Source organism: Lynx rufus, unplaced genomic scaffold (genome assembly GCF_022079265.1).
Source record: "Lynx rufus isolate CCGP_SWC_20201006 ecotype Redwood Valley unplaced genomic scaffold, mLynRuf1.p SCAF_21, whole genome shotgun sequence".
NCBI lineage: Eukaryota > Metazoa > Chordata > Mammalia > Carnivora > Felidae > Lynx > Lynx rufus.
In genome coordinates, this window is record NW_025814836.1 from 3736084 (window position 1) to 3761395 (window position 25312).

At 42.3% G+C, this 25312-nt stretch overlaps 1 protein-coding gene across 1 annotated transcript in view; it reads left to right on the forward strand.

The window, feature by feature from the left end:
* ATP10A (ATPase phospholipid transporting 10A (putative)) overlaps positions 1-25312 on the forward strand; it is a 190628-nt gene that overhangs the window by 78803 nt on the left and 86513 nt on the right. Inside the window, 1 exon segment of the mRNA XM_047086853.1 lies at positions 8800-9004. Coding sequence (XP_046942809.1) covers positions 8800-9004 — 205 coding nt within the window.

Sequence of the window (25312 nt, forward strand, 5' to 3'; positions counted from 1 at the left end):
AGATACCGATGTCTCAGTACTGACAGGGACTTGGTGTCTAGACGTCCAGCTGGTATTGCCTGAAAGACTTATCCTAAGACTTGAAGCATTCACGAACCTTTTACAGGAGGTCCATATCTCTTAGTCTTTCCAAAGACTGAACTCTCACTTGAGCTGCACACGAATGTGCTTGAGTGGTGAAAAGGTCTGAAGGGAGAAAAGCACCAGGAATGTTTGGAAAGGGGACCTTTGGTCTTAATGGGTGTGCCATTTTCAAGTGTGTGCCACTGAAAATTGCCTTTTCAAAATAAGAAATGAAACTATGGTGATTGTGTGCACACATTCCATGACTGCCTTTCCAGACTGGTTCACTTGGCATAGGAAGGGCAAAGGGAGAGGTGTTGAGGCAACGAAAGGTATGGCACACTGGACTCCTGCCCCTGGTTGCCCTTGGTGATGGGCAGCCACCAGGGAACCTTGGCTCCTGGGACTCTGGGCTCTGCTGGTCTCTACCCTGTGCCCACCCTGTCTGCCCAGCCACCCCTGCTGGCTTCCCTACTTCAACCCTTTCCTACCCTTCCTGTTCTCCCATTCCATTTTCAGTTCTCGTTACTATTTCAGCTCTCATCATTGTGATATCTCTGGTAATCTCAGTGATGGCATCCACAGTAGGGGACTGGTCATCTCCATGCCATGAGCCCCAAATTCCTCTTTATCTGCATTTGTCTTCAAAGATGTGGCCATCTCCTACAAGCCCAACCCACATGCCCCACCAGCACCTTGAAGAGATCACAATTGGACTCTGTTCCTTCCCACAGCAGACCCACTCCTGGGTAAGATCAGTGGCACTCACATTTCAGCCACCAGAGCTGGAGATGTGGATACTCGAATGCCCATTCTCATCTAATCATTCATGGTGTGTGTCCAGTGACATAGATTATATAGTCAAACTTCATGCCCATCATTTCCTCCTGTTTCTATGTCTTTTTTTTTTAATGTTTATTTATTTTGAGAAAGAGAGACTGCACACAAGCAAGGGAGGGGCAGAGAGAGAGACAGAGAGACAGAGAGAATCCCAAGCAGGCTCTGCACTGTCCACATGGAGCCCTAAATGGGGCTTGATTCTATGAACTGTGAGATCAGGACCTAAACCAAAATCAAGAGCCCAATGCTTAACCTAAAGAGCCACCCAGGTGGCCCCTGTTTCTACCCTGTTGCTATTTCTGAGTCTCATGATCTCTCTCTCTCTCTCTCTCTCTCTCTCTCTCTTTTTAATGTTTATTTTTAAGAGAAAGAGAGAGAAAGAGAACAAGCATGGGAAGGGCGGGGGGGGGGGGGTGGATGGAGGACTGGAAGCCAGCTCTGTGCTGATAGCAGCGAGCCCAATGTGGGGCTTGAACTTAGGAACCATGAGATGACCTGAGCCAAAGTGGGATGCTCAACCAACTGAGCCACCCAGGTGCCTCTCAGGATCTCTTTTGATCCAGCCCTGCCTTATCCTTGATTTGGGCACTGCCCTTCCAACCTCTCCCTAAATTGCACTCTTTAGTATAAACAGTCTCCTTGGGGGAGGGTGGGGAATGGCTTAGGCTAAGATTCTTTTCATCCTTTAAGATCTAAACTCAGATGTCCCCTCTTCCAGGAATCAGTCCCTGATTGCCTAATCAAAGTAAGTGTTCTTCCTTCAGCATTAAATTGTACTTAAAAATTGTAGTGCTCAAATGTTAAAACCCCAAACCTGCATCTCTTCTTTCTCTTCCTCACTTCCTTTCTTACTCATCTACCCAAGATATTCCTTTGTTGATTAGTCTTATTAAAGGAGAGACATGTTTAAAGAAGGAGAGAAAGCAAGGGAGTCAAGTGAGATGTGCCTGTTACCCCTGTGCACCCCCACTGCCAGCACCTGAGTAGGGTGTGGGTGTGGTGAATGGTGGGAGGGCAGGAGTGGGGTTCTCATGACTAGCTGTGACAATAATTTGCAGTTGAATTAAAGCTGACATTTTTATAACATGGGAAAGTATACAATAAAATATGGCCATATAAAGATGTTAGATAATGTAAGGGTAAGAAAATCAAATGTGTATGCATGCTACAAACATTTCAGACTTTTCATTCATCTCCTAAATTACCAAAAAACGGAAGAGGCAAGCATCTCCAATTGTAAGATGTCCTAGAAGCTGGCAGGTGACAGCTCTGTGTGTGTGGCATGCAGTATTTTGTGGACATGATCAGAAGTGTGGGCACTGTAGCATTGCAGACACCCACTGCTACTTTGTGTTGATTACAGTGTCACTAAACTTGAATGATGATGTCATCTTACAAGTGAGGAGTAACTTGTGTGGAACCAGAAATTAGTGTGCCTCTTTCTGCAGCCCAGGAGGACTCTTAAGAACAGATCCAATTCATTCATGAATTCATAGACCAGGTTGGAGATCAGGGACAATTATTGTTGTGATTGTCCTTGTAGAAGGAATGGCAGTGGGTAACCCGGAATATTGACTGGTTGTGGGCAAATTTGGAATCTGTTGTCACCTTAAATTAAAAAAAAAAAAAAAGCTCTTTTACTATGAGGGAAAATCTCAAATATATTTGAAATGCAAATCTACTTGAAAACAACACGTTAAAGATGAAAGTGTAATTCCCTCATTTTCTGCACATGCCTTTTTTAAAAACTCAATCTAAATTTGTTTGGATTTATGAAATAGATCCAACTTCACCACATTGGAAAGATTTATAAATACATTGTTGAAAACCCTGAGCCATTGCAGAGACACCTTACACACTTGATCTTAGCCAAAAGGCCGAGAAGCGATGCAGAGACACCTTAAACACTGGAGGGGTCAGGGGTCAGTAGGGTTGCAACATTCTAATGCTTTTCAAAAAAATAAAACATTAATGAAACATTTCAGATCAGTAGTTCTTGAACCCTGTATTCATGAATAGCTACATAAAAGTAATAGTGATCTCCAGGAAAAACATGCTTTCAACTACTTAAAGTAATTCCTGTAAATTCTGTAAGTCAGCTGCCTCCCCTTAGGGAATTGTTTACTTAAGAACCTTTTTTTTTTTTAGAGAGAGGGAGAGCAGGTATGAGCACGCAAGTAAGGGAGGGGCAGAGAGAGGCTCCATCCAAAGCAGGCTCTACACTGTCAGCAGAGGGCCCAATTCAGGGCTTGAGCTCACCTACTGTGAGTTGATGACTTGAGCTGAAATCAAGAGTTGGATGTTTAACCGACTGAGCCACCCAGGTGCCCCTACTTAAGAACCTTGAAAACATAACTAATACAAATAAATAGTTTAACTCAGCCTAGATATTAAATAACCAAAAATGATAAATTAAGGGATCTTAAAATTTTATTTACTGCTTGTCTTTAAATAAAATTTGTCACTTGTCATACTTATATTTCCTTATTCTTTCACCTGTGCATTATGTTGTTTTGGACAAAAAAAAGGCTCAGATGAGAACTGCAAAGCTCAGCATGACTAATTGTAAAATGTTAGTAATAGATTTTCCCAGAAGAGGAAATCTATTAATCACAGAAGGCTAACATTAGCCTCAGAACAGATTTTCAAGATCATCTATTTAACATTCTCACTGTTTAGCTGAGGAAACAGCTGGCCTAGAAGTGAGGTGGTTGGTGCAGAGAAAAAGGAGTGGCAGGCTTTTTTAGAAAAAACTGGCTTTTGTCTCTGGCTTCATACTGGTGCTTTTAAACGTAAGACATTTTTATTATTCTTTCCCTTTTTAATGTTTTTCTTTTTCTTTGCCCCCCATTTCAGAAGAATCACACTTTTTTCGCTCATGACCTTTGAAATCTTGGTTTGACACTCTGTTCAGACCTGTCAGGAATCATGAGCAGAAAATTGCAGCTAAATGCAAGAGCCAGTTGCCATTCCTGTGGAGGAATCATGCACCATGTTTGTAATATTTATAACATAGCCCGTATTTCAAGATTGCACATTTTCAGGGTTTCTCCACATTTTAATATGTTATTCAGGCCCTCTGATGGGCTTCCACTTTATGTGGAGAGAGAAAAACACTTTTGGATTATAACCAGTCTTGTTCTATGCATTCTTTTCTCGTTAAGTAGTTTTTCCTCAAGTATGCAGACTATAAAACTACCGGCAGAATCTTTAGTTTGTTACACACTGTAGAAGACAAAGCTGCCAGGATGGGAGAAGCATCTAGCTCCTGCTTCTGTACAGAAAATGGAAATGGTGTGTATTAATTTTTTATTGCTGTGCAACAAATCCCTGCAAACTCAGCAACTAAAAACAATGTTGCAACAACATGGATGGACCTGGAGGGTATTACGCTAAGTGAATAAGTCAGAGAAAGACAAATACCGTATGATCTCACTTATATGTGGGATCTAAAGAATAAAATAAAGGAACAAACAAAACACAACAGAAACAGAGTCATAGATAACAGAGAATAAACTGTTGGTTACCAGAGTGGGGAGGGGTCGGAGGGGGGGGACATTGGTGAAGGAGATTAAGAGGCACAAACTTCCTGTTATAAAATAAATAGGTCATGGGGATGTAATGTACAGTGTAGAGAATATAATCAATAATATTATAATCACTTTCTATGGTGACAGATGGTAATTTCACTTATCATGGGGATCATTTTGTAATCTATAAAAATATTGAATCACCATGATGTACACCTGAAACTAATAGGATATTACCTGTCAAAAGAAAGAATCCAGATACATTATCTCACATTTCCTGGAGGTTAGGAATTCAGGCATGGGTTGGCCAGGTCTTCTACCCGATTTCTCACCAGGCTGCGGGTGAGGTGTTGGCTGCAGCTGTGTTCTTGTCTGAGGCTTGCATCTTCTTCCAGGCTCTTTTAGGTTCTTAGTGTAATTCAGCTCCAGTGGTGGTAGGGCTGAGGCCTTGTGCTCTCAGCTCTGGCCATGTGGCCCCTCTGAGTTCCTGTCCCTGTCATTAGGCCCAGGTTTATAGGACTCCTGTGGCTCTGTAAGGCCCACTCAGATGATCTCTTTGTTGGTTGGCTCATAGTCTACTGATTGGGTCACCCTAGTTACATCTTCACAAGTGATTTCCTCCACATTCATACTTAGTCCCTACCTCACTCAAGGGAGCTGGCAGGGGTGTGGACACCAGGACTGGGCTGGAGATTTGGGGGCCATCTCAGAATCCTATTGCCAGGGGTAGTTGGCACCTGTTCTTAGAAGGAATGTGTGGGCAAACTAAACAGTGCCCCTTCCTAATTGCTATGAAGGAATCCAGAATATTGAGGACTTTGATGATTTCAAACTTGCCACTGTAAAAAATATAATCCGTGTGTTTTAGGGGAGTCCTATGGTCCTGCAGGTATGCAGGCCCATGCCTGGTTGGGATTAGATTTGGCAGGGAGGCCATGGGGTGGTGAGATTATCTCCTGATATTTGTGCCACAGAGAGGAGGCTCACACATTGTGTCTACCCCGACCTGTATCCATACTGACCTGAGGAAATGGAGGGCAGTTCCAAATCATTTACCTGCTGCTTAGAATAGTCTGAAGAAGAGTGTTATTAAGAAGCTAGTGTTTATAGTATTGTGTCAAAGGATTTATTTTTGTCTTCTCTGTGGTGCTTTGCCTGTGCACAGATGTGTGGGGCAGTGTGGGACTCATGCCTATGGATAAATCGCCTGGCATGGTGCCCCTCCACTACCCGCTTCCTCTGCTGTCTCTTCCTCTGTCACTGCAGGCTGGGAGCTGGTCCTTCCAGCAGGAGTCCTGGGACTTGAAGTTGTTAGGTGTTAGTCTGCTCAGGCTGCCATAGCAAAGCACTACAGACCAAGTGTCTAAAACAAGCTTATTGTCTTCTCAGTACTGGAGGCTGGAAGTCCAAGATCGAGGCGTGTCGGCAGGGTTGCTTTTTCTTGAGGCCTTTCTCTTTGGCTTGCAGATGGCTGTCTTCCCTCTGTGACCACACACAGCCTTTCCTCCATGTGCACACATCCCTGGTGTCTTTTCTTCTTATAAGGACATCAGTTACATTGGATTAGGACCACACCCTGTGACCTCATTTCAACTTTAGACCCTATGTCCAAATACAGTTCCTGGGAAAAAATAAGCATATACCCCCCTCATGAGACAAAGGGCTACTTATATGTAATGTGTTATATGCAAGAGATGTTATATATACATATATGTGAATATATAATATATAACATAATATAGTATACATATAGCAATGTGAGAAAGTAGGCAGGGATATTGCAGGGGTTGATGTAGGGTCCAGACTCAGTGTGGGTCTCCAGCTGGAATCGTTGATGGGACTGTGGGGCTTTGATGGGGAATTTTTGGTCTGTTGGTGTGTCAAAGGGGTTCTGTCATGCTGCTCTTCTTTCACAAATGACTCCCAGGTTTGGGTTTTAAGGGCCCAGCCTCCTGCAGAATTCCCGTGAACTGCAGGGCCTTTTCACAGAAGCCATTGTGGAGCTACTCTGTGTCCTGCTCCCTTTGCTTTCCATGGCTCACATGGGTCCTCTCGCGAGGACTGTGACTGAGTGCTCACAGACTGCAGGCACATCAGGGAGATTGAGGGGTTGCTGTGGGGGAATCTCCTGTGTGGCTCAGTGCCTCCACCAAAATTGCTGGTTTAAAAGCAGTGCTCTGATGTAGTGGGCAAGCTAACGTTTTAAGATTTCAAAGCAGGTGGAAACTGACTCTATGTTTGATGAGTTCTGTAAATGGAATGTAGTTAAGATAAACTGAACACAGAGCATTCTGCTCCTCTTCTTGTCATCACCTTCCTGTGCCATCCCAGGGCAAGTCTGGGACCACTGGTCTCCTGGCAACCCCTGTCATCACAAATCCTGTCCACCTCACTCTCAAGAGTATATGCTGCCCTCCTTTGTGACTTAGCTGTTGGAAACTTTCTTCTGGAAGAGGATAGGCTCTTTCACATTTCTTTGTACTTTCTGTGGGAACCCAACAAATGATCATGATAAGGAATAAAGATTAAGGAGCTAATGCTTGCAGTGATATAAAATCAAGGTTTGACCTTTAGGAAAGGAAATAGGAACATTTAAAAATGTTTCATCTGTCTCACATCAAGGCTATCTGTCCACAGGGAAGAGGTCAGACTGGAAGTGAGCCAGCAGGATGGTCAGGTGATTGAATGCCCCTTCTGTGCCTTATCTTAGAGCCAGCTGATGTCGGATTGGAGGCTGATGGAACCTTATCACACCTATTTAAGCAGCCTTGAAGAACACCCTGGCCTTGTAAGGAATGATGGGTTGGCCTAGGAAGGATAGTTTTGCTCACACTGGGGGCTTGATTATACAGTCCCCAAGGGTTGCTATCCAGTGGTTTGGCCTTGCCTTGCATTATTTTTGAGGACAGAGCTATATCTAATTTATCTCTGTTGGTCCTAACGTGGCCAAACTATGCTTCGTACATAATCAGTTTGGTGGATCTTGAATTGGAAGAACAAGAAAACAGAGGCTTTAAAATGGACAGGGATGGAGCAGCTGATAGCTGTGAACTCCTGGAAGTTTTCCATAGGTTTCCTCAAATCCACAGTGTGGAATTAAATAGATGTGTAAAACCTCAATACTTCTCCCAAAGTGGAGGAGTCCATAAGATGTGGCTGACTCGGCCTACCTTGAGATCCAGACTTCCTGCCTGAATTCAGGCTTTCTGGGAACTCAGGCAAGGGAGAGGCATTGTATGGGGCAGGAACCAGTAAGAAGGTGATGGTTACACTGAAATGTGTTTTCATGTTTTTCTCCCCCCAACAGTATCACCCAGAGCATTTCTTGATGAGATTTCCTTATAGCATATCATGTTGATCTAAAGTCATGTTTCTATACTTATTTTTATAAATTAAGTGCGCAAAACTGCCATGAAGGAACTCTTAAAAATGCCCTTTGTAGGATTAATTGGCCTGTATTTTCAGAGTAAAAAAAAAAAATCTGAAGAAGAAATCTACAATGTTTTCATCTAAATATCTGTTAATAGTAACTATTGGAAGTTGAAAGCTGACTGTGTTGGGTATTGTTCTGGGTGATTGGCATATGCTGTCCACTTCGTGTTGAATGATGTGGAGAGGATGCATCTACTGTTGTCTCCGTTCTGCAGACAGCAGGACAGTGAGATGTAGAGAGGATCTACTCTCTGTGAATTTGCCTGTTGCAGTCACTTCATAAAAGTGCATTCATATAATATTTGTCCTTTTGTGACTGGCTTATTTTACTTAGCATAATGTCTTCAACTGTCATCCATGTTACAGCATGTAACTTCATTTTCATGTCTGAATAATATTCCCTTGTCTAAATATATACCACATTTTGCTTATCCACTCATTCATCATTGAGCATTAGGGTTGTTTCCACCTTTTGGCTATGGTGACTAATGCTTCTATGAAGACAGATGTACAATTATCTATATGGGTCCTTGCTATTAATTCTTCGGGGTATACCTAGAAGTAGACATTTTAACCATTTTAAAGTATATAATTCAGTGGCATTTAGTGCATTTATAATGTGCAACCATCACCACTACCTAGTCCAGAACATTTTCATCAAACGGAAACCTGTACTCAATAAACAGTTTCTCCCCATTTCTCTTACCCCTAGTTGCTGGTAAGCACTAATCTACCTTCTGTCTCCATGGATTTGCCTATCCTGAATATTTCACATAACTGGAGTCACACTGTATATGTGGTATTAATGAGTATCCTTTTTAAACACTTTCCTTATGGAAATTTTTAGTAGAAATATTTGTTAAATGTGCCCATCACACAGATTCAGGAATGATCAGCCTCCTGCCAGTTTTGTTAATGACAGTCTCTTTATCAGGGAGGAAAAGCAGTATGTGAACCGATTCTGGAAAGAAATCCGTGTGGGAGATTTTGTGCGTCTTCGCTGCAATGAGATCATCCCTGCAGACATTCTCCTGCTCTCCTCCAGTGACCCAGATGGCCTGTGCCACATTGAGACTGCCAACCTGGATGGAGAGACCAACCTGAAGCGACGGCAGGTGGTCCGCGGCTTCTCAGAGCTCGTAAGTGACTGGATACATCCAGGGCACCCTTGGCACCACGCCCACACAGTATCTCCCACATTGCCCTCTGGGCATCTGCACCCTATACCCCAACTCCAGTGGCCAGGCCACTTTTACTAGTAGATAGGTGTGGGACTGAAGGCCTGAGAGGACCTGCCTGAGCCCATGACTGGCCTATGGCTGGGGGGAACAGAACCCAGTTTTTATAACCTTGATTTCCACTCTGTACTTCTGAGTTTCTCAAAACAGTATTTAAAGTTGCAGAGAATGTTTATGACCAGCTGACTGTTGACATTTATCCAGTAGTTGCTCTAGTTTGCTAAATGGCAACACAGCAGAAGTAATGCCCTATTCTGAGAGTGTAGTTCTGAAACATTTTCTCCTCAAGGCTGTTTTGTGAGTTTGGCATCCGATTTTCTGTATCTGAATTCTGCTTTAGAGAGCCTCAGCCACAGCTCAAAAATGCACAGTTGATGGGAAATGAGAAGTAGGAAGGGAAGTCGGGTCTGACTGCCTACATTCACCAACAGCCTTGTGGCCAGAAAATTCAAACCCTTCAGGGGTTTCTAACCTTCTGTTCACTGTCCTTTCTCACATAACATGTGTCAGTCAATGTCATACTTTGGGGATTTTCTTCTGTGTCACTGAGACCTCTCCATGAGCTCCCCCGGGGAAATCAGCCTTAGAATCAAGATAAGGTAGGCTTCTCTTGAGCAGTTGGCTTGTTTTACAGCTTATGGATCTCATCCTGAGCATTGTCAGTATTTTGGGTGGGTGTTCATTGGGCAGGATTTATTTGGGGGCTGGCATCCTTGCCTCCCACTCACGAGTGAACATGTAATTCACTCTTGGTCACTGTGACAACAAAGGCGCCTCTGTACACTTTCAAAAGGCCAGATAGAATTCCATACATTGGGGCTCCCCACCTTGCCCTGGCTGGTGGGAATTTCTCACACTCCTCCAGCCTACAGTGAGTGTACTTGGACTTCATTACCAGCATCTGCCCTTACTTCTTTCTACATGTTTCCTCATTTACTTTTTTTTAAATGAGAAATAATTGACACAATATTATAATTAGTTTCAAGTATACAGTGTTATGATTCAGTATATTGTGAAGTGATCACCACAGTAAGTGTAGTTAACATCCATCACCGCATACAGCTACAATTTTTTTTTCCTGTGATGAGAACTTTTAAGATCTACTTTCTTAGCAACTTTCAAATATACAGTGCAGGATTATAGTCACTACTCGTTTACTTTTCTTTAAGCCTTCTTTTGTGTCAGGTGTGTTTTGTTTTGTTTTGTTTTGGTGAGCTGCCGCAAATATTTCCTGGAATGATACAAAGCTGACATAAATACTAAAAATAGCAGTTTTAAAAAATGGAGTGCTGTCATCATCCTAGATCAGGAGAACTGGTGGAATTTAGGGACCTCTGGGGGCACAGTGCTGGAGATTTCCAGCATCTGCATTATTGTGCTCCAGGGTTTGGCAGTAAATGTGGGCTCACCTTCCACTACTAGCCCCTCGGCCCCTGTGCCTATGTGTTCTCCTAAGGTTGACCTTACTTCCAGGCTTTCTCCATCAGGCCTACCCCAGTCTACAAGACTAGAGCCCAGAATTCCAGGGCACAGATTAGTGTGTGGACTAAGCCTGAAATCAGTATGGGGGCTGCATTGCCAGCTCAGTTCTTGTGATCTCAGCATGCATGGGTTTATGGGGAGCCAGTGGCTGCACAAGCTAGAATGTTACCTTCCTGGCAGTGTGGCCAGTGTGCACGGAAGAGGACGGTAACATGAATGAATACACATGAATCTCTAATGGATGAAAATTTGAGAACTGGCAAGCAGATTGTACATGTTTGTGGTGGTGGCATGGGGAAAGCCACATAGGTGTATCTCCTTGGTCAGCTCTCAAGAATAACGTCCATGTTTCATGTCTTCTAATTTTATTCAATTGTTGTAATCCCAGTAATATTGACAAGCCTCCTCCACCCACTTTTTTCCCAAATAACAACTAGAACACTTCATAGCTCGATAGTGCTTAATATAATTCAGCTGCTTGTAAGTGCTTTATGTAATTCAGCTGTTTGGGTGTTTAAAATTCAAAGATGGCTACAGATAGACACATCCTATATCACCCTCCTTCAGGCCCAATGAATGCCTGAGGAAGTAAATGGAGTTGAGCCATAATTTAGTCAAAATAGCCAAAATTAACAACCAAAGCAATCTTTATCAGCACCCAAATTCTTCAGTATACATGCACATTGTCCCTATTATTGGAGTCTTTTTTCACTTTTTCTTTTTTTTAACTTCCCCTCTAAATGTCCAAAGATTTTTTTCTGGTAGCTGAATTCCCATTGATACATTATTATTCTGAAATATAAGAATTGCTCCATGGAGAATAAAGATAGGAAGTCTCTGGCATTTAAAAGCCTGATAATTGGAAAACTAATATAACATATATGTTAATTATACTGGAATTAAAATTAATTCAACTAAACTAAAATTAATTTTGTTTTAATTTTAAAGTTTATTTTTACTTATTTTGAGAGAGAGAGCAAGGTGAGGGACAGAGAGAGAAGGAGAGCGAGAATCCCAAGCAGGTTCCATGTTGTCAGCACAGAGCTCGACACAGGGCTCTAATCCATGAACCTTGAGATCATGCCCTGAGCTGAAATCAAGAGTGGACACTCAACCAACTGAGCCACCCAGGTGCCCCTAACATTTTTTTAAAAATTAAAAGCCTGACAGTTGGAAAGCCAAGGTTATGACTACAATGCTGCAATGTCAAGAACATTTTAGTTCTCTGTATTTAAGTGGGTTTTTTCATAGAATGGAGTCAGCTAGTGTACCTCAGACAGGGGAAGAACTATAGAGAGTGATATGTTGCCAGTTTGATGAATGGCCAGTTCATGATGGTGGCCCCTAGCAAAACTTAAATTAGAAGCAATTTGCAAAACTGAGGTAAAGAACTGTGAGAGGACCTCAGTGTTCATGCAGGGACTCTGTGTATCTGTCAGGGTCTGGTGAGGAAGCAAAAATTACCCACGACTCAGGGAAAGTTTGATGTTAAGAATTCCAGTGGGGGGTTGTGAAGTAAATAAAGTAAGAACAAAGACTTGCAAGAATATACGGACGTATCTGACATAAAGAGCAGCCACTGGCCCTGGGGCTGAGATAGTGCCCAGGGAAGAGGCTCCCGAGGTTGAGTCTTATTTTCACGTGAGGGCACAGCCATTACTCACACGATGGTAGAAAAGCTTGCGAGGGGCTGTGCCAGCCAGAAGTCAGCCATCCATAGGAAAGGCCAAGCCAGGGAATGTGGGAGATACCAGGGGCAGCTGCTGGCCACTGGGCACTGCCTGAGCTGGGCTCTAGGGATGCTATCTTCTGCTTGTGGCTCTGGCAACTGCAGTGGACAAAGGCTGAGTGGTGGCTCTCTAGACAGCCAACCCTGCAGAGCCCAGACCTGCACAGGCAGAGGGCCCGGGAAAGGGTAGAGGGAGCAGTAGCCCCCACTGAGGTCAGGGCCCATGCCTTTAGGGTCTCTGGTTACCCTGAACTGAAAGCTGGAGGAAGCATGTGGCTGATCTAGTCCTGGAAAAAAAAAAAAAAAACTACACTGCAGGATCCTTGCTTTGGAGAAACCTAGAGGGGGGCTGGGCAGTGCAGAGCAAATCCACACACCCCTCCAACTGAATTCCCACCCCCTTCTCCTGCAATGTTCCTCCAAACGCCCTCTACCGAGAAGGTAAAAACTTAGCTTCATTTCTAGAAGTCGTTTATGAAGTGATTGTTTGCTTAGGGAAGGATGCTAAGAAAGAGGGACTTGGGTGGCACTGAGGCTTTCTGGGTCGAAAACAGGAGTGGCAGCTGGGTCCGGGTTTCCAGGATGCTAGGGCAGTCCAGGGCACAGCTAGGAGGTCCATGTCAAGTGGGGAGGATGGCTCAGCTAGCATGTGGAAGGCCCTCACCTACTTCTTAGTTCTCTCCCATGTGGGAGTGAGCACGCTGAATGTCTTCTAATGTCGCATCATGGAGAGCATGAGAGACTTCAGTTCATTGCCTACCCCCCATCTCTGAATCAGGTCCAAGCCCTTTCCCTGGGGAGATGTTAATCATACTCTATTCCGTAACTCTCAAGTGAGTCCACTTCCAATGGGCTATATAGATGAATAAAGAAAACCTGTACGACTGACCCAGTGGGGAACTACAGAACTGGTTTGGACCATGACTGTGCACACATATGTGACCCTTAAGCTCACCTTCCTTACTTGTATCAAATGATGACCAGTACACTGATTTTCCATCCCTTTGCTTATGCAGGAGATGTCTTAAATAAATAGCTTAGATTGGTCCATGAGCAAAAAAGCCCAATCCAAAACAAAACAAAACAAAACAAAATGAAAACAAAACAAAACAAAACAAAACAAAAAAAAAAAAAAAAAAAGAAAGGGACATGGTCCATGTGCTACTGGGTCTAATGATTTAAGGCAATGGGACCAATATCTAGACGAGTCAGGCTTGTTTACTAGCAGACTCCCAGTATCAAAATTGTACAGAATTCATGGACTGGAAGCAGGAAGTCAGCATGCATGGCCTGCCCAGACCCTTGAATCTGAGGATAAGACACTTTGTGATGACCTCAGGACCTTAAATAACATAGCCATTTGGTGTCTGGCAAAAGGAAACAGATAATGGGACTTCAAAATAAACATATAATTTAAAAGTTGGAGCCAAATTGGCATTATCCCAGAAGTAATAGAGAACCCCAGTGTTTCACACGAAGCTCCCATGGTAACAACTCACCTTTGTTCAGCCTCCCCTGGTGTCAGACCTTACCATGCTTCTCACATTTGTAGTAGCACAGACATTTTAGAAACCACTTCACACATTTTAGAATATAAACCTTGTGAGATAATGATTATCACACCCTTTTATAGAACAGAAATGGAAAATGTGAATACAAGAGATTCTTCTAAGACACACCAGCTGTGGCTCCCTGAATCAGCATAGAGCTGGGAGGCAGTTCTCAGTTCTCTCACCTCCTGAGTTGACATGGATGGGGGGATTCTCCAGCATCCAGGCCTTTGCTTTTGCATTGGGCATCTGTTTTCGCTTTGCATGCTGCCTTTCTCTCTCCCTCCCTCTTACAGACACACACTTGTTCTGACCTGCAGCCCTGCCCTTGAGGCTGCATGCATTTAGTCTCTATACCGGTAGAAATTTCTAGTTCATCTATAACATTTGCAGTGATTTCTGCAGAATTGGGAGTTCCTTAGCCTGATAATTTTATATAAAAATATTTTAGAGACTAAATTTTGTGATTTTTCATTCTTTTCAGCAAATATTTATTGAGCACCTACTGTACTTCAGATGCAGTTCTAGGCATTGTATTGATCAAAAGAGGCAAACCTCTTCGCTCTCATGATGCTTACGTGACCTGTATAAATAGTGATCTGTGCTGAGGGGTAAATGAAAAAGCACAAACAGTGACGTGTAATGTCAGGTGGGTGTTAGAATTTTGGACGGGCATGGGGTGAGGCAGGGCAGGCCTCCCCCAGGATAGCAGGAGAGTACAGACCTGAGATCTTGCTGAACGAGCTATTTCAGTGTCAGGGAGGAACCTTCAGGGAATGACTTCTGTGTTGGTTAATTTACTGAGAAAAAATGTTCCTCCAGTTTGTCTCTTGGGTAGACCTGTGGGGTTATTATACGGGCTACACCCACAGGGCCATCTGCTTAAGGCTGTTTGGAGTAGTGATTGTGAGGCTTTTGGGAAGAGCTGAAATCACAAGCCTGCAGTTGCTAGCTAGCTCTTCCCAGATGTGTGTGGGTGTGTGCATGGGCATGTGCACGTGCATGGGCATGTGCATGTGTGTCTGCTGACTGCTCTCAATGAGGAAGAAAAAATGAAACTAGTATGGGAACTTTCCTAGGCTGGGGGGAATCTGAGAAGCACTAGTCTAAAAGATGTGCCTAATATCTAGACCTGCACTGATTCCAACACAATAATGTGGCTTTACCTCCGTTTTGCATATATACTTTTACTAAATTCTCAGCAATATTCTTAAGTGCCAGGCACTTCTAGGCAGAGTTTCCTTTACAAGGGAGAGTTAGGCCTCCCCCAAGTTACTTGACAGAATTAAAGGAGCTTAGAGAAAATCACTTTATGTAGGAGGAGACAAAGTTATTATGTAGGAGACAAAATTATTATGTTGTATATTTGTTTGTTTCCTCCCAAATTATCTCTACCACAGGAAAACCAGAGGTGAAAAAGGATGGTTTGCAAGATCTTGTACCAAAGCTGTTTTTCCTTAAGCTTTTCAGGTTGTTAGTCTGTAACTAAATTAGCTACATGCATTGCTGTGGAATGAAGGAGGAAACAATCTATCATCTAAGTGGAAAACAAAGACAGCTGGCTGGGTGTGTTAATTGAAAAGGTCAATATCAAGTCTTTACAAAAAGATTCATGGTTTTCTTTTACATATTAGTCACTAAGCTCATAATTTATACTGTGGGACATTTTCATTCCCAAACTTAAACCAGATACTTTAGTTGAAGAATAGTAAATATGTAACAGGAAAGCCATTAGGAAAGACTACTTTGAGAACACAGCCATATTTAGACTAAAATTTCAATTCCAGCAAGTATGGATATTCAAAGTAATTTGGTTAGGTCAGTAATATAATTATCTGAGATATACCATAGTTTATAATATCAGCTGTTTATACTTCATGGGGAACATAAATTTGGCTATATAATAAGATTTTGTTTCTTTGTTTCTAATCCTAGTGACTTTGCCACAGATACTTTGCCTTGAACCTGTGGTCTAGCAAATCCCTGCTCCTAGAGAGTAAAGCACTATGATCTTAAGGAGAAAAACTAAATGCCATGAAGTTGATAAACTAGGCTAACCTGACATGTTAATACAAAAAAATCTTATTACATATGGAAACTTGAACATACTTTTTTTTTTTAATCTTTGTTTATTTAGAGAGAGAGAGAGAGAGAGAGAGAGAGAGCAGGGGAGGGGCAGCGAGGGAAAGAGAATCCCAAGCATGGTGCCATCCCACAAACCATGAGATCACGACCTGAGCTGAAACCAAGAGTTGGACGCTTAACTGACTGAGCCACCCAGGTGCCCTTGGAAACTTGAACATTCTTTGTATACATTTAACTTCACATTTTTATGTGGTTGGAAGTGGTCATGTGTTTATTCCAGGGAAAAGACAACCAAAGCATTAGTAGGTTTTTGTTCTATTTATGGTGGTATGTGATGTGAAATGCTATTTTTCTCTTTGACTATATTTTCATTGAAAACAAAAGGATAATTCTAGCTTTCCTAATTGTTAAATTGCATCAGCAATTGCAAAGAGTTTGAGCTATGTGTGTGTATCTGTTTCTGAATTAGAAATTTATTTATGAGATCTATCCAGTTAACACTCATAAGTGGGTATGGATGTGTATGTTTACGGGTGAGAGTGTGTGCATATGTGTGTGTGCACACGTGTAAGCATGAGAACGGATGAGTGTGTTCGTGTGTGCACACTTGTGAGTGTGTGAGTGTGCATAGGCATGTGTATGTGTGTGAGAGTATATGTGCAGGCATGGCTGTGGGTGTTCAAAGAAGAAAGCAAAACGAAGTGAAAGGTCTTGAGTTATCACTTTCTGTTACCTTGAAGAGAGAATAAATACTGTTTCCTGGACTAAGACATGATGTTCTGGAAGCAGATTGATCTGTAAAAGCACATTCCTGGAGAATCTGGAATTGTCAGTCTGGTTATGGAGCACCTGCTGTGCACTGTGAGCATTAGGTGGTGGGTGTCCGGACAGTTCACTCTCTGCTCAGCGGACTGGGGAATACTTTGCTCCTTGATAGGGTGTGTGTAGCTGGTGTCATGTCCCTTCCACTTGTTTTGTGAAAAGAACCTCCAATGAAAGGAAAACCCCTATTTCCGCAACATGAAACTAGTCACCACACCCTGATTGCTACAGCATTTGAATTCTGTGAGCTATTCTAATTTTGTTGCATGTGTTCCTCCAATGAAAAGGCAGTACTTTGGTTCTCATTTTGGTATTAGTGCTTCCTAGAATTTCTCCTCTTCACAATTGGGACACACCATATATACATATGTATACACAGAGATATGTGTATACACATTTGTACTCTCATGATGATATATATTAACATAAATGACACCTTATAAAAATATGTCTTAAACAAGAACGATACTTCATAAAACACTGTTATCTACTTGGATGTGGATGAAGCCATGTCTCCTAACATCTAAATTGGGTTTCAACTGTGATAAAATAAATTCAGGGCTTTTTAACTATTTCTAATGAATAATCTATGTTGTGAAAGGTACCCACAGATGTCATTTAACAGAATTTTAACTGAGCTGAGATGAGACCTCAAGCAAACTTCTTTAATTCGTTGGTTTTCACTGAAGTTATTTTCAATAGTATGTCTGTCAGGTTGCTGTATGCTCTCCCTTTCACTTTTATTTACTTCTAAAAAATTTTTAAAGTATATTTATTTTCAAGAGAGAGAGAGAGAGAGAGAGCTTGAGCAGGGGAGGGACAGAGGGAGAGGGAGACACAGAATCCGAAGCAGGCTCCAGGCTCTGAGCTGTCAGCACAGAGCCTGATGTGCGGCTCGAACCCATGAACTATGAGATCATGACCTGAGCCTAAGTTGGACACTTAACCAACTGAGCCACCCAGGAGCCCCTATTTTTTATTTTTAAAAATGTTTGTTTGCTTGCCTATTTATTTATGTATTTATGTATGTGTGTATGTATGTATGTATGTATGTATTTATTTATTTATTTATTTATTTATTTATTTTTGAGAGAGAGAAAGAGAGGGAGAGAATGAGAATGAGAATGAGCAGGGGAGGGGCAGAGAAGGAGGGATAGAGTATCCAAAGGGGCCTTTGCACTGACAGTAGCAAGCCTGATGTGGGGCTTGAGCTCATAAACAGTGAGATCATGACCTGAGCCAAAGTCGGATGCTCAACTGACTGAGCCACACAGGTGTCCTCCCCCTGCATTTTTAAAAAGAGTGTCATTTCATTGCCAGTGACAAAAGTCTTACTCTTCAGTTCCAGACAGTAAGCACTTAGATACATCTGCATGCGGTTTTATAAGTTAAGAATTGGGCCAAAGCTTAAATCATTCTTTGTCACATAATACACACACACACACACACACACACACACACACACACACACACACAACTTACCCAAAGAAAAATGTCTTCATATGGTTTTTGTGTCTTTGAGAGAAAGGGGGAAAAACTTGGTTCTCACTCACCTGTAATGACTCACTTTTTAGCAGTAGTTCCTGCTATAGTCCAAAAATGAGTGTTTTTGTTCAGTTGGTAAAAAAGGCCAACTTCAAAGAATTGTGGATTTTGGTTTATTTTGGATGAGACTTCAAACAGTTGGATTGCTCATCCGGCCTTTTTCAAGTGTTTGGTGTCTTGACCATGAGGCCGGAAGTTTTGTTGAGGACAGACTTGTGAGGTTTATGTCTTCACCTTGGCCCAGTGAAGCTGGAGTTGGCCATGGAAATCCTTCTCTGGTATTCTGCGTGTTGGCCTTTCAAAACTAACAGTGGGCAGGGCAGGGGAAGGTTGTGCATGTAAGGCTGGGTTCAGTTGCTGAGACTGGAGGTATGTGATGTGTTCATCTCAAGTATTAAAGTCCAGAGGCTTGGGGACACGTGGATATGCAAGGCAGGAGCCCTCTTGCCTGTTCCGAGTATTCCTGCACATCATGCACCCTTGGGAGCCTGGGGTCTTTGTGACAGTCTGCTTGTAAATCACTTGTTGATGAGAGATCCAGGGGCTGGCACCACCTAGAACCTGGGATTGGTGAGAGTTCTGTGTCAGTGTCAGAAAGCTTGTAACTCTTCTGGTAAGAATAACGAGATTCCCCAACCCCCCATATCCTGGGTAATAGTACCAGTTAGTACTCATTCAGTGCTCACTGTGTGTTAGGCCTTCTTCTGAGTCTTCACATGACATTGATTCTTCTAATTTTCTTGATGACTCTGTGAGGGAAAGTGCTGTTGTTACTCCCATGTAACAGATGAGTAACTGAGACACAGAAGGACTCAGCCCCTTGGCCCAACATGGGGCAGAGGGAGAGGTGAGCCAGATTTGGGGCAGACTGGTGGGACTCAGTCCCTGGTTGTGAGGCCCACCCAAGGCCACCTCCAGAGACCATTACAACTATTGGTGTTTAGTGTTGGAATTGATATGGGACAAGTTGGGCTAATCCACAGCCACAGGAAAGTCTGGAAGAAATCATGAGCAACTGAAAGTATTTCTGTGAATCAAAATTTTAACTCATGGACTTGGGTAATTCTGACACTGGAACAGCAACACAGGTAGGTCAGTTTGAAAAGTTAGTTTGTAAAGGCAATGGTTGGTCACCACCTTGTGCTCGCTGACCTGCCTACATTGGGGGAATGGAATTAACTAAGTCCCTGGGTTATCGAGAGCATGTAAGGAGAGCATACCTCTCCTCTAGTAAGGACATACTGGCCTGTGGTGGTGGCATGTTGGTGGCACTCACCAAGAAGTACCCCCTTGCTGCTGTGGCCAAGCCTAGGTGTGCCAGTTCCCTGAAACTTCAGGGCCTGAGACCCCACACAGCATGGGCCAGGTGCTAGCCATGCCGTCCTAGCATGAGTGCTCAGACTGCCCACTGTCCTGAGCCTTGACGAGGAATCCTCCTGAGGAATGAGGAGGAAATGCAGACTTATGTCAGGGCTGGAAGGAAGGAAGGGGGGACCTGGTATCAGCTTTGTGATACTCCAGCCCTCAAACCCCAGTTCTGAGGCCTTGGGGCCCAGCACTGCATGGTGGTTCCTGCTCATTTCAGTTTCAGTTTGCAGGAGTTAGTGAGTATACACGCATACCAGCTTACGTTTCAGCATCAAGCTCTAGGTGGGGGGTTGGGGGGGTCTCCCAGCTGAAATCCTCAGGCAGCGATGGCTCAAGCTTTTCCTGAGGTGATTTTCAATTTCTGTGTAGATCATGTTTTAAATGTGTGTGTATTCATTTGCTGGAGATGCCACAACAAAGTACCATAGACAGAGTGGCTTAAATAACAGAGATTTCTTGTCTTTTATTTCTGGAGACTGGAAGTCTGAGATCAAGGTGTCACAGGGTTTGTCTCTTCTGAGGCCTCTCTCCTTGGCTTGTAGATGGCCATCTTCTCCGTATGTTTTCACATGGTCTTCCCTCTGTGCCTGTACACTAATCTACTCTTCTTATAAGGACACTAGTTGAGATTGGGTTAGGGCTGACCCTATGACAATTTTACCTTCATTACCTCAAGATCCATCTCTACATTCTGAGATGTTGGGAATTAGGACTCTAACATAGGAATTTTGAGAGAGGACACAACTCAGCCCATCACAGTGCGGTCTCCTGGTGAAAGTGATGCCATTTCTGCAGGTAGCATTAGCATGCTAATCACCTCAGATAAACCCACTGTTGCATTCCACATCCCTTCTCTTCCACTGCCAGGAGGAGGAAGATGCTTTCTCTTGAAGAACTTTTTTTTTTTAATGTGAAATTTATTGTCAAATTGGTTTCCATACAACACCCAGTGCTCATCCCAACAGGTGCCCTCTTCAATGCCCATCACTCACTTTCTCCTCCCTCCCACCCCCCATCAACCCTCAATTTATTCTGAGTTTTTAAGAGTCTCTTATGGTTTGCCTCCTTCCATCTCTGTAACTTTTTTCCCCCTTCCCCTCCCCCATGGTCATGTTAAGTTTCTTAGGATCCACATAAGAGTGAAAACATATGGCATCTATCTTTCTCTGTATGACTTATTTCACTTAGCATAACACTTTCCAGTTCCATCCATGTTGCTACAAAAGGCCATATTTTATTCTTTCTCATTGCCAAATAGTATTCCATTGTATATATAAACCACAACTTCTTTATCCATTCATCAGTTGATGGACATTTAGGCTCTTTCCATAATTTGGCTATTGTTGAAAGTGCTGCTATAGACATTGGGGTACAAGTGCCCCTATGCCTCAGCACTCCTATATCCCTTGGGTAAATTCCTAGCAGTGCTATTGCTGGGTCATAGGGTACTTCTATTTCTAATTTTTTGAAGAGCCTCCACACTGTTTTCCAGAGTGGCTGCACCAGTTTGCATTCCCACCAACAGTGCAAGAGGGTTCCCATTTCTCCACATCCTCTCCAGCATCTATAGTCTCCTGATTTGTTCATTTTAGCCACTCTGACTGGCGTGAGGTGATATCTGAGTGTGGTTTTGATTTGTATTTCCCTGATGAGTAGCGACGTTGAGCATCTTTTCATGTGCCTGTTGGCCATCTGGATGTCTTCTTCTTTAGAGAAGAGTCTATTCATGTTTTCTGCCCATGTCTTCACTGGATTATTTGTTTTTTGGGTCTGGAGTTTGGTGAGTTCTTTATAGATTTTGGATACTAGCCGTTTGTCTGATATGTCATTTAACAAATATCTTTTCCCATTCCATCAGTTGCCTTTTAGTTTTGTTGATTGTTTCCTTTGCAGTGCAGAAGCTTTTTATCTTCATGAGGTCCCAATAGTTCATTTTTGTTTTTAATTCCCTTGCCTTTGGGAATGTGTCAAGTAAGAAATTGCTGCGGCTGAGGTCACAGAGGTTTTTCCTGCTTTCTCCTCTAGGGTTTTGATGGTTTCCTGTCTCACATTCAGGTCCTTCATCCATTTTGACGTTATCTTTGTGAATTATGTAAGAAAGTGGTCTAGTTTCATTCTTCTGCGTGTTGCTGTCCAGTTCTCCACCATTTGTTAAAGAGACTGTCTTTTTTCCATTGGATATTCTTTCCTGCTTTGTCAAAGATTAGTTGGCCATACTTTTGTGGGTCCAATTCTGGAGTTTCTATCCTATTTCATTGGTCTATGTGTCTGTTTTTGTGCCAATACCATGCTGTCTTGATGATTACAGCTTTGTATAGAGGCTAAAGTCTGGGATTGTGATGCCTCCCGCTCTGGTCTTCTTCTTCACTATAACTTTGGCTATTTGGGGTCTTTTGTGGTTCCATGCAAATTTTAGGATTGTTTGTTCTAGCTTCTAGGAGAATGCTGGTGCAATTTTGATTGGGATTGCATTGAATGTGTAGATAGCTTTGGGTAGAATTGACATCTTAACAATATTTATTCTTCCAATCCATGAGCATGGAATGTTTTTCCATTTCTTTGTATCTTCTTCAATTTCCTTCATAAGCTTTCTATAGTTTTCAGCATATGGATCTTTTACATCTTTGGTTAGGTTTATTCCTAGGTATTTTATGATTCTTGGTGCAGTTGTGAATGGGATCAGTTTCTTTGTTTTTCTTTCTCTTGCTTCATTATTAGTGTATAACAATGCAGCTGATTTCTTTACATTGATTTTGTATCCTGCGACTTTGATGAATTCATGTATCAGTTCTAGCAGACTTTTGGTGGAGTCTGTCGGGTTTTCCGTGTGTAGTATAATGTCATCTGCAAAAAGTGAAAGCTTGACTTCATCTTTGCCTATTTTGATGCTTTTGATTTCCTTTTGTTTTCTGATTGCTGATGCTAGAACTTCCAACATGATGTTAAACAACAGTGGTGAGAGTGGACATCCCTGTCGTGTTCCTGATCTCAGGGGGAAAGCTCTCAGTTTTTCCCCATTGAGGATGATATTAGCTGTGGGCTTTTCATAAATGGCTTTTATGATGTTGAAGTATGTTCCTTCTATTCCGACTTTCTCAAGGGTTTTTATTAATAAAGGATGCTGAATTTTGTTAAATGCTTTTTCTTCATCGAAAACAATATAGAATCTAAAAAAACAGTAGAGCAGATCAATAAAACCAAGAGTTGGTTTTTTGAAAAAATAAACAAAATTGATACACCTCTAGTCAGGCTTCTCAAAAAGAAAAGGGAGAGGACTCAAATATATAAAATCATGAATGAAAATGGAATTATTGCAACCAATCCCTCAGAAATACAAGCAATTATCAGGGAATACTATGAAAAATTATATGCCAACAAACTGGACAACTTAGAAGGAATGGACAATTCCTAAGCACCCACACACTTCCAAAACTCAATAGGAAGAAATAGAAAATTTGAACAGACCCATAACCAGGAAAGAAATTGAATCAGTTATAAAAAAATCTCCCAACAAATAAGAGTCCAGGACCAGATGGCTTCCCTGGGGAATTTTACCAGACATTCAAAGCAGAGATAATACCTATCCTTCTCAAGCTGTTCCAAAAAATAGAAAGGGAAGGAAAACTTCCAGACTCGTTCTATGAAGCCAGCATTACTTTGATTCCCAAACCAGTCAGAGACCCAGCAAAAAAAGAGAACTACAGGTCAATACCCTGATGAATATGGATGCAAAAATTCTCAACAAGATACTTGCAAATCAAATTCATCAGCATATAAAAAGAATTATATACCATGATCAAGTGGGATTCATTGCTGGGCTGCAGGGCTGGTTCAGTATTTGCAAATCAATCAATGTGATACATCACATTAATAAAAGAAAAGATAAGAACCATATGATCCTGTCTCTTGTCGAAATTAATGCTAGAATCTTGAGCCCTCGTATAGTAGTCCCCCATTATCCATGGGGGATACATTGCAAGACCCCCAGTGGATGTCTGAAACCACAGACAGTACTGAACCCTCTATGTACTATGTTTTTTCCTATACATACATTCCTGTGATAAAGTTTAATTTACAAATCAGGCAAAATAATAGATTAACAATAATAGCTAATATTAAATTAAAACAATTGTAGCAATATACTATAATAAAAGGTATGTGAATGTGATTTCTCTCTCAAAGTATCTTACTGTAGTCACGGTTCTTATGATGTGAGATGATAAAATGCCTGTGTGATGAGACAAAGAGAAGTGAATGATGTAGGCTTTGTGACATAGTGTTAGGCTGCTATTGACCTTGTGATGATAGGTCTGAAGGAGGAATATCAGCTTCCAGACCACAGTTGACTGTGGGTACCTGAAACTCTGGAAAGTGATCAGGGGGGATGAATGGTACTTCCTGCTTAGGCAGGATGGCTTTCTCTGGCTGGCTGCAGCCTGCCAAGAAAATTTATATTATTATATGTATATTAAATATTAAAAACTCTGTGAATGACAATGGAACAAAAAGAACAAGAATTGTACTATTGGGAAGATTTCAGAAATTTGGTTAGAGTACTTAGACGTATTTGTGTATGTGTGTGTGTGTACACATGTATGCACATGTTTGTTTAAGTCAGTTAATAGTTAATGCCATGCCAGGACATAAACACTTCTTCCTAAGTAATTTGTCTTAGAAATAGTCAGGGGAAAAAACCTTCCAACTCTTGACTGAAGTCTTTTGATTTTAGAGTTTCCTTCAAGGAAGAGATCATTTCCATTGACAGAATATCTTATATTTTTTGTATTCACCTGTTCATTTTACATTATAAAAGTAATCTCAGGACTTATTTTACACCAGTAGTAAAAAGAGAACTCTTCTGAGGGTCAGTTTTATACACACACACACACACACACACACACATATATATATATGATGTTTGTTTTTATTTACTTTTGAGAGAGAGAGAGAGAGAGCTTGCAGGGAGGGACAGAGAGAGGGGGGAACAGAGGATCCCAAACAGGCTCCATGCTGATGGCAGAGAGCTTGATGTGGAGCTCAAACTCACGAACCATGAGATTATGACCTGAGCCGAAGCATATGCTTAACTGACTGAGCCACCCAGGCGCCCTTGAGAGTCAGTTTTGAAAAATGAGGCCTGGCCCCAGGGTGGGGGGGGGGGGCAGAGGGTGACTCTCTTTGGGGCAAACAGGTGGGAGTCCAAGTCTCTGTGGCCGGCACCACCATGCTTGGCCCCAGTCAAGGCTTCCTGACCAACTCAGAGTTTGTGCTTCTGATTCCACAATCATGACATGAAGGGAGTAGGACACATTTGCTTTTATTCTAAGCAGATGAAACTATTTCACCCCTCATTATACCTTTCACAAAAATAGTCCACAGTTAATGGTATTGAGTTGCCATGGGTGCAGGTAGCCTGGGCACTCCTTTTATTCACCACCCACCACATAGCTTAGGAGGCCCCACTGACCTGACCATTCCCTTTGTCATGGCTGCCCTTCTCACTTAATCCTATAATGGTCTGCTCATTTCCAAGCCACCCCGGCCCTGCATTTGGAGTTACCACTGTCCTGACCCTGCCTCACTGAGGGCAGACAACCAGTTCCCTGGCCTATAGATTTTACCAGGGCA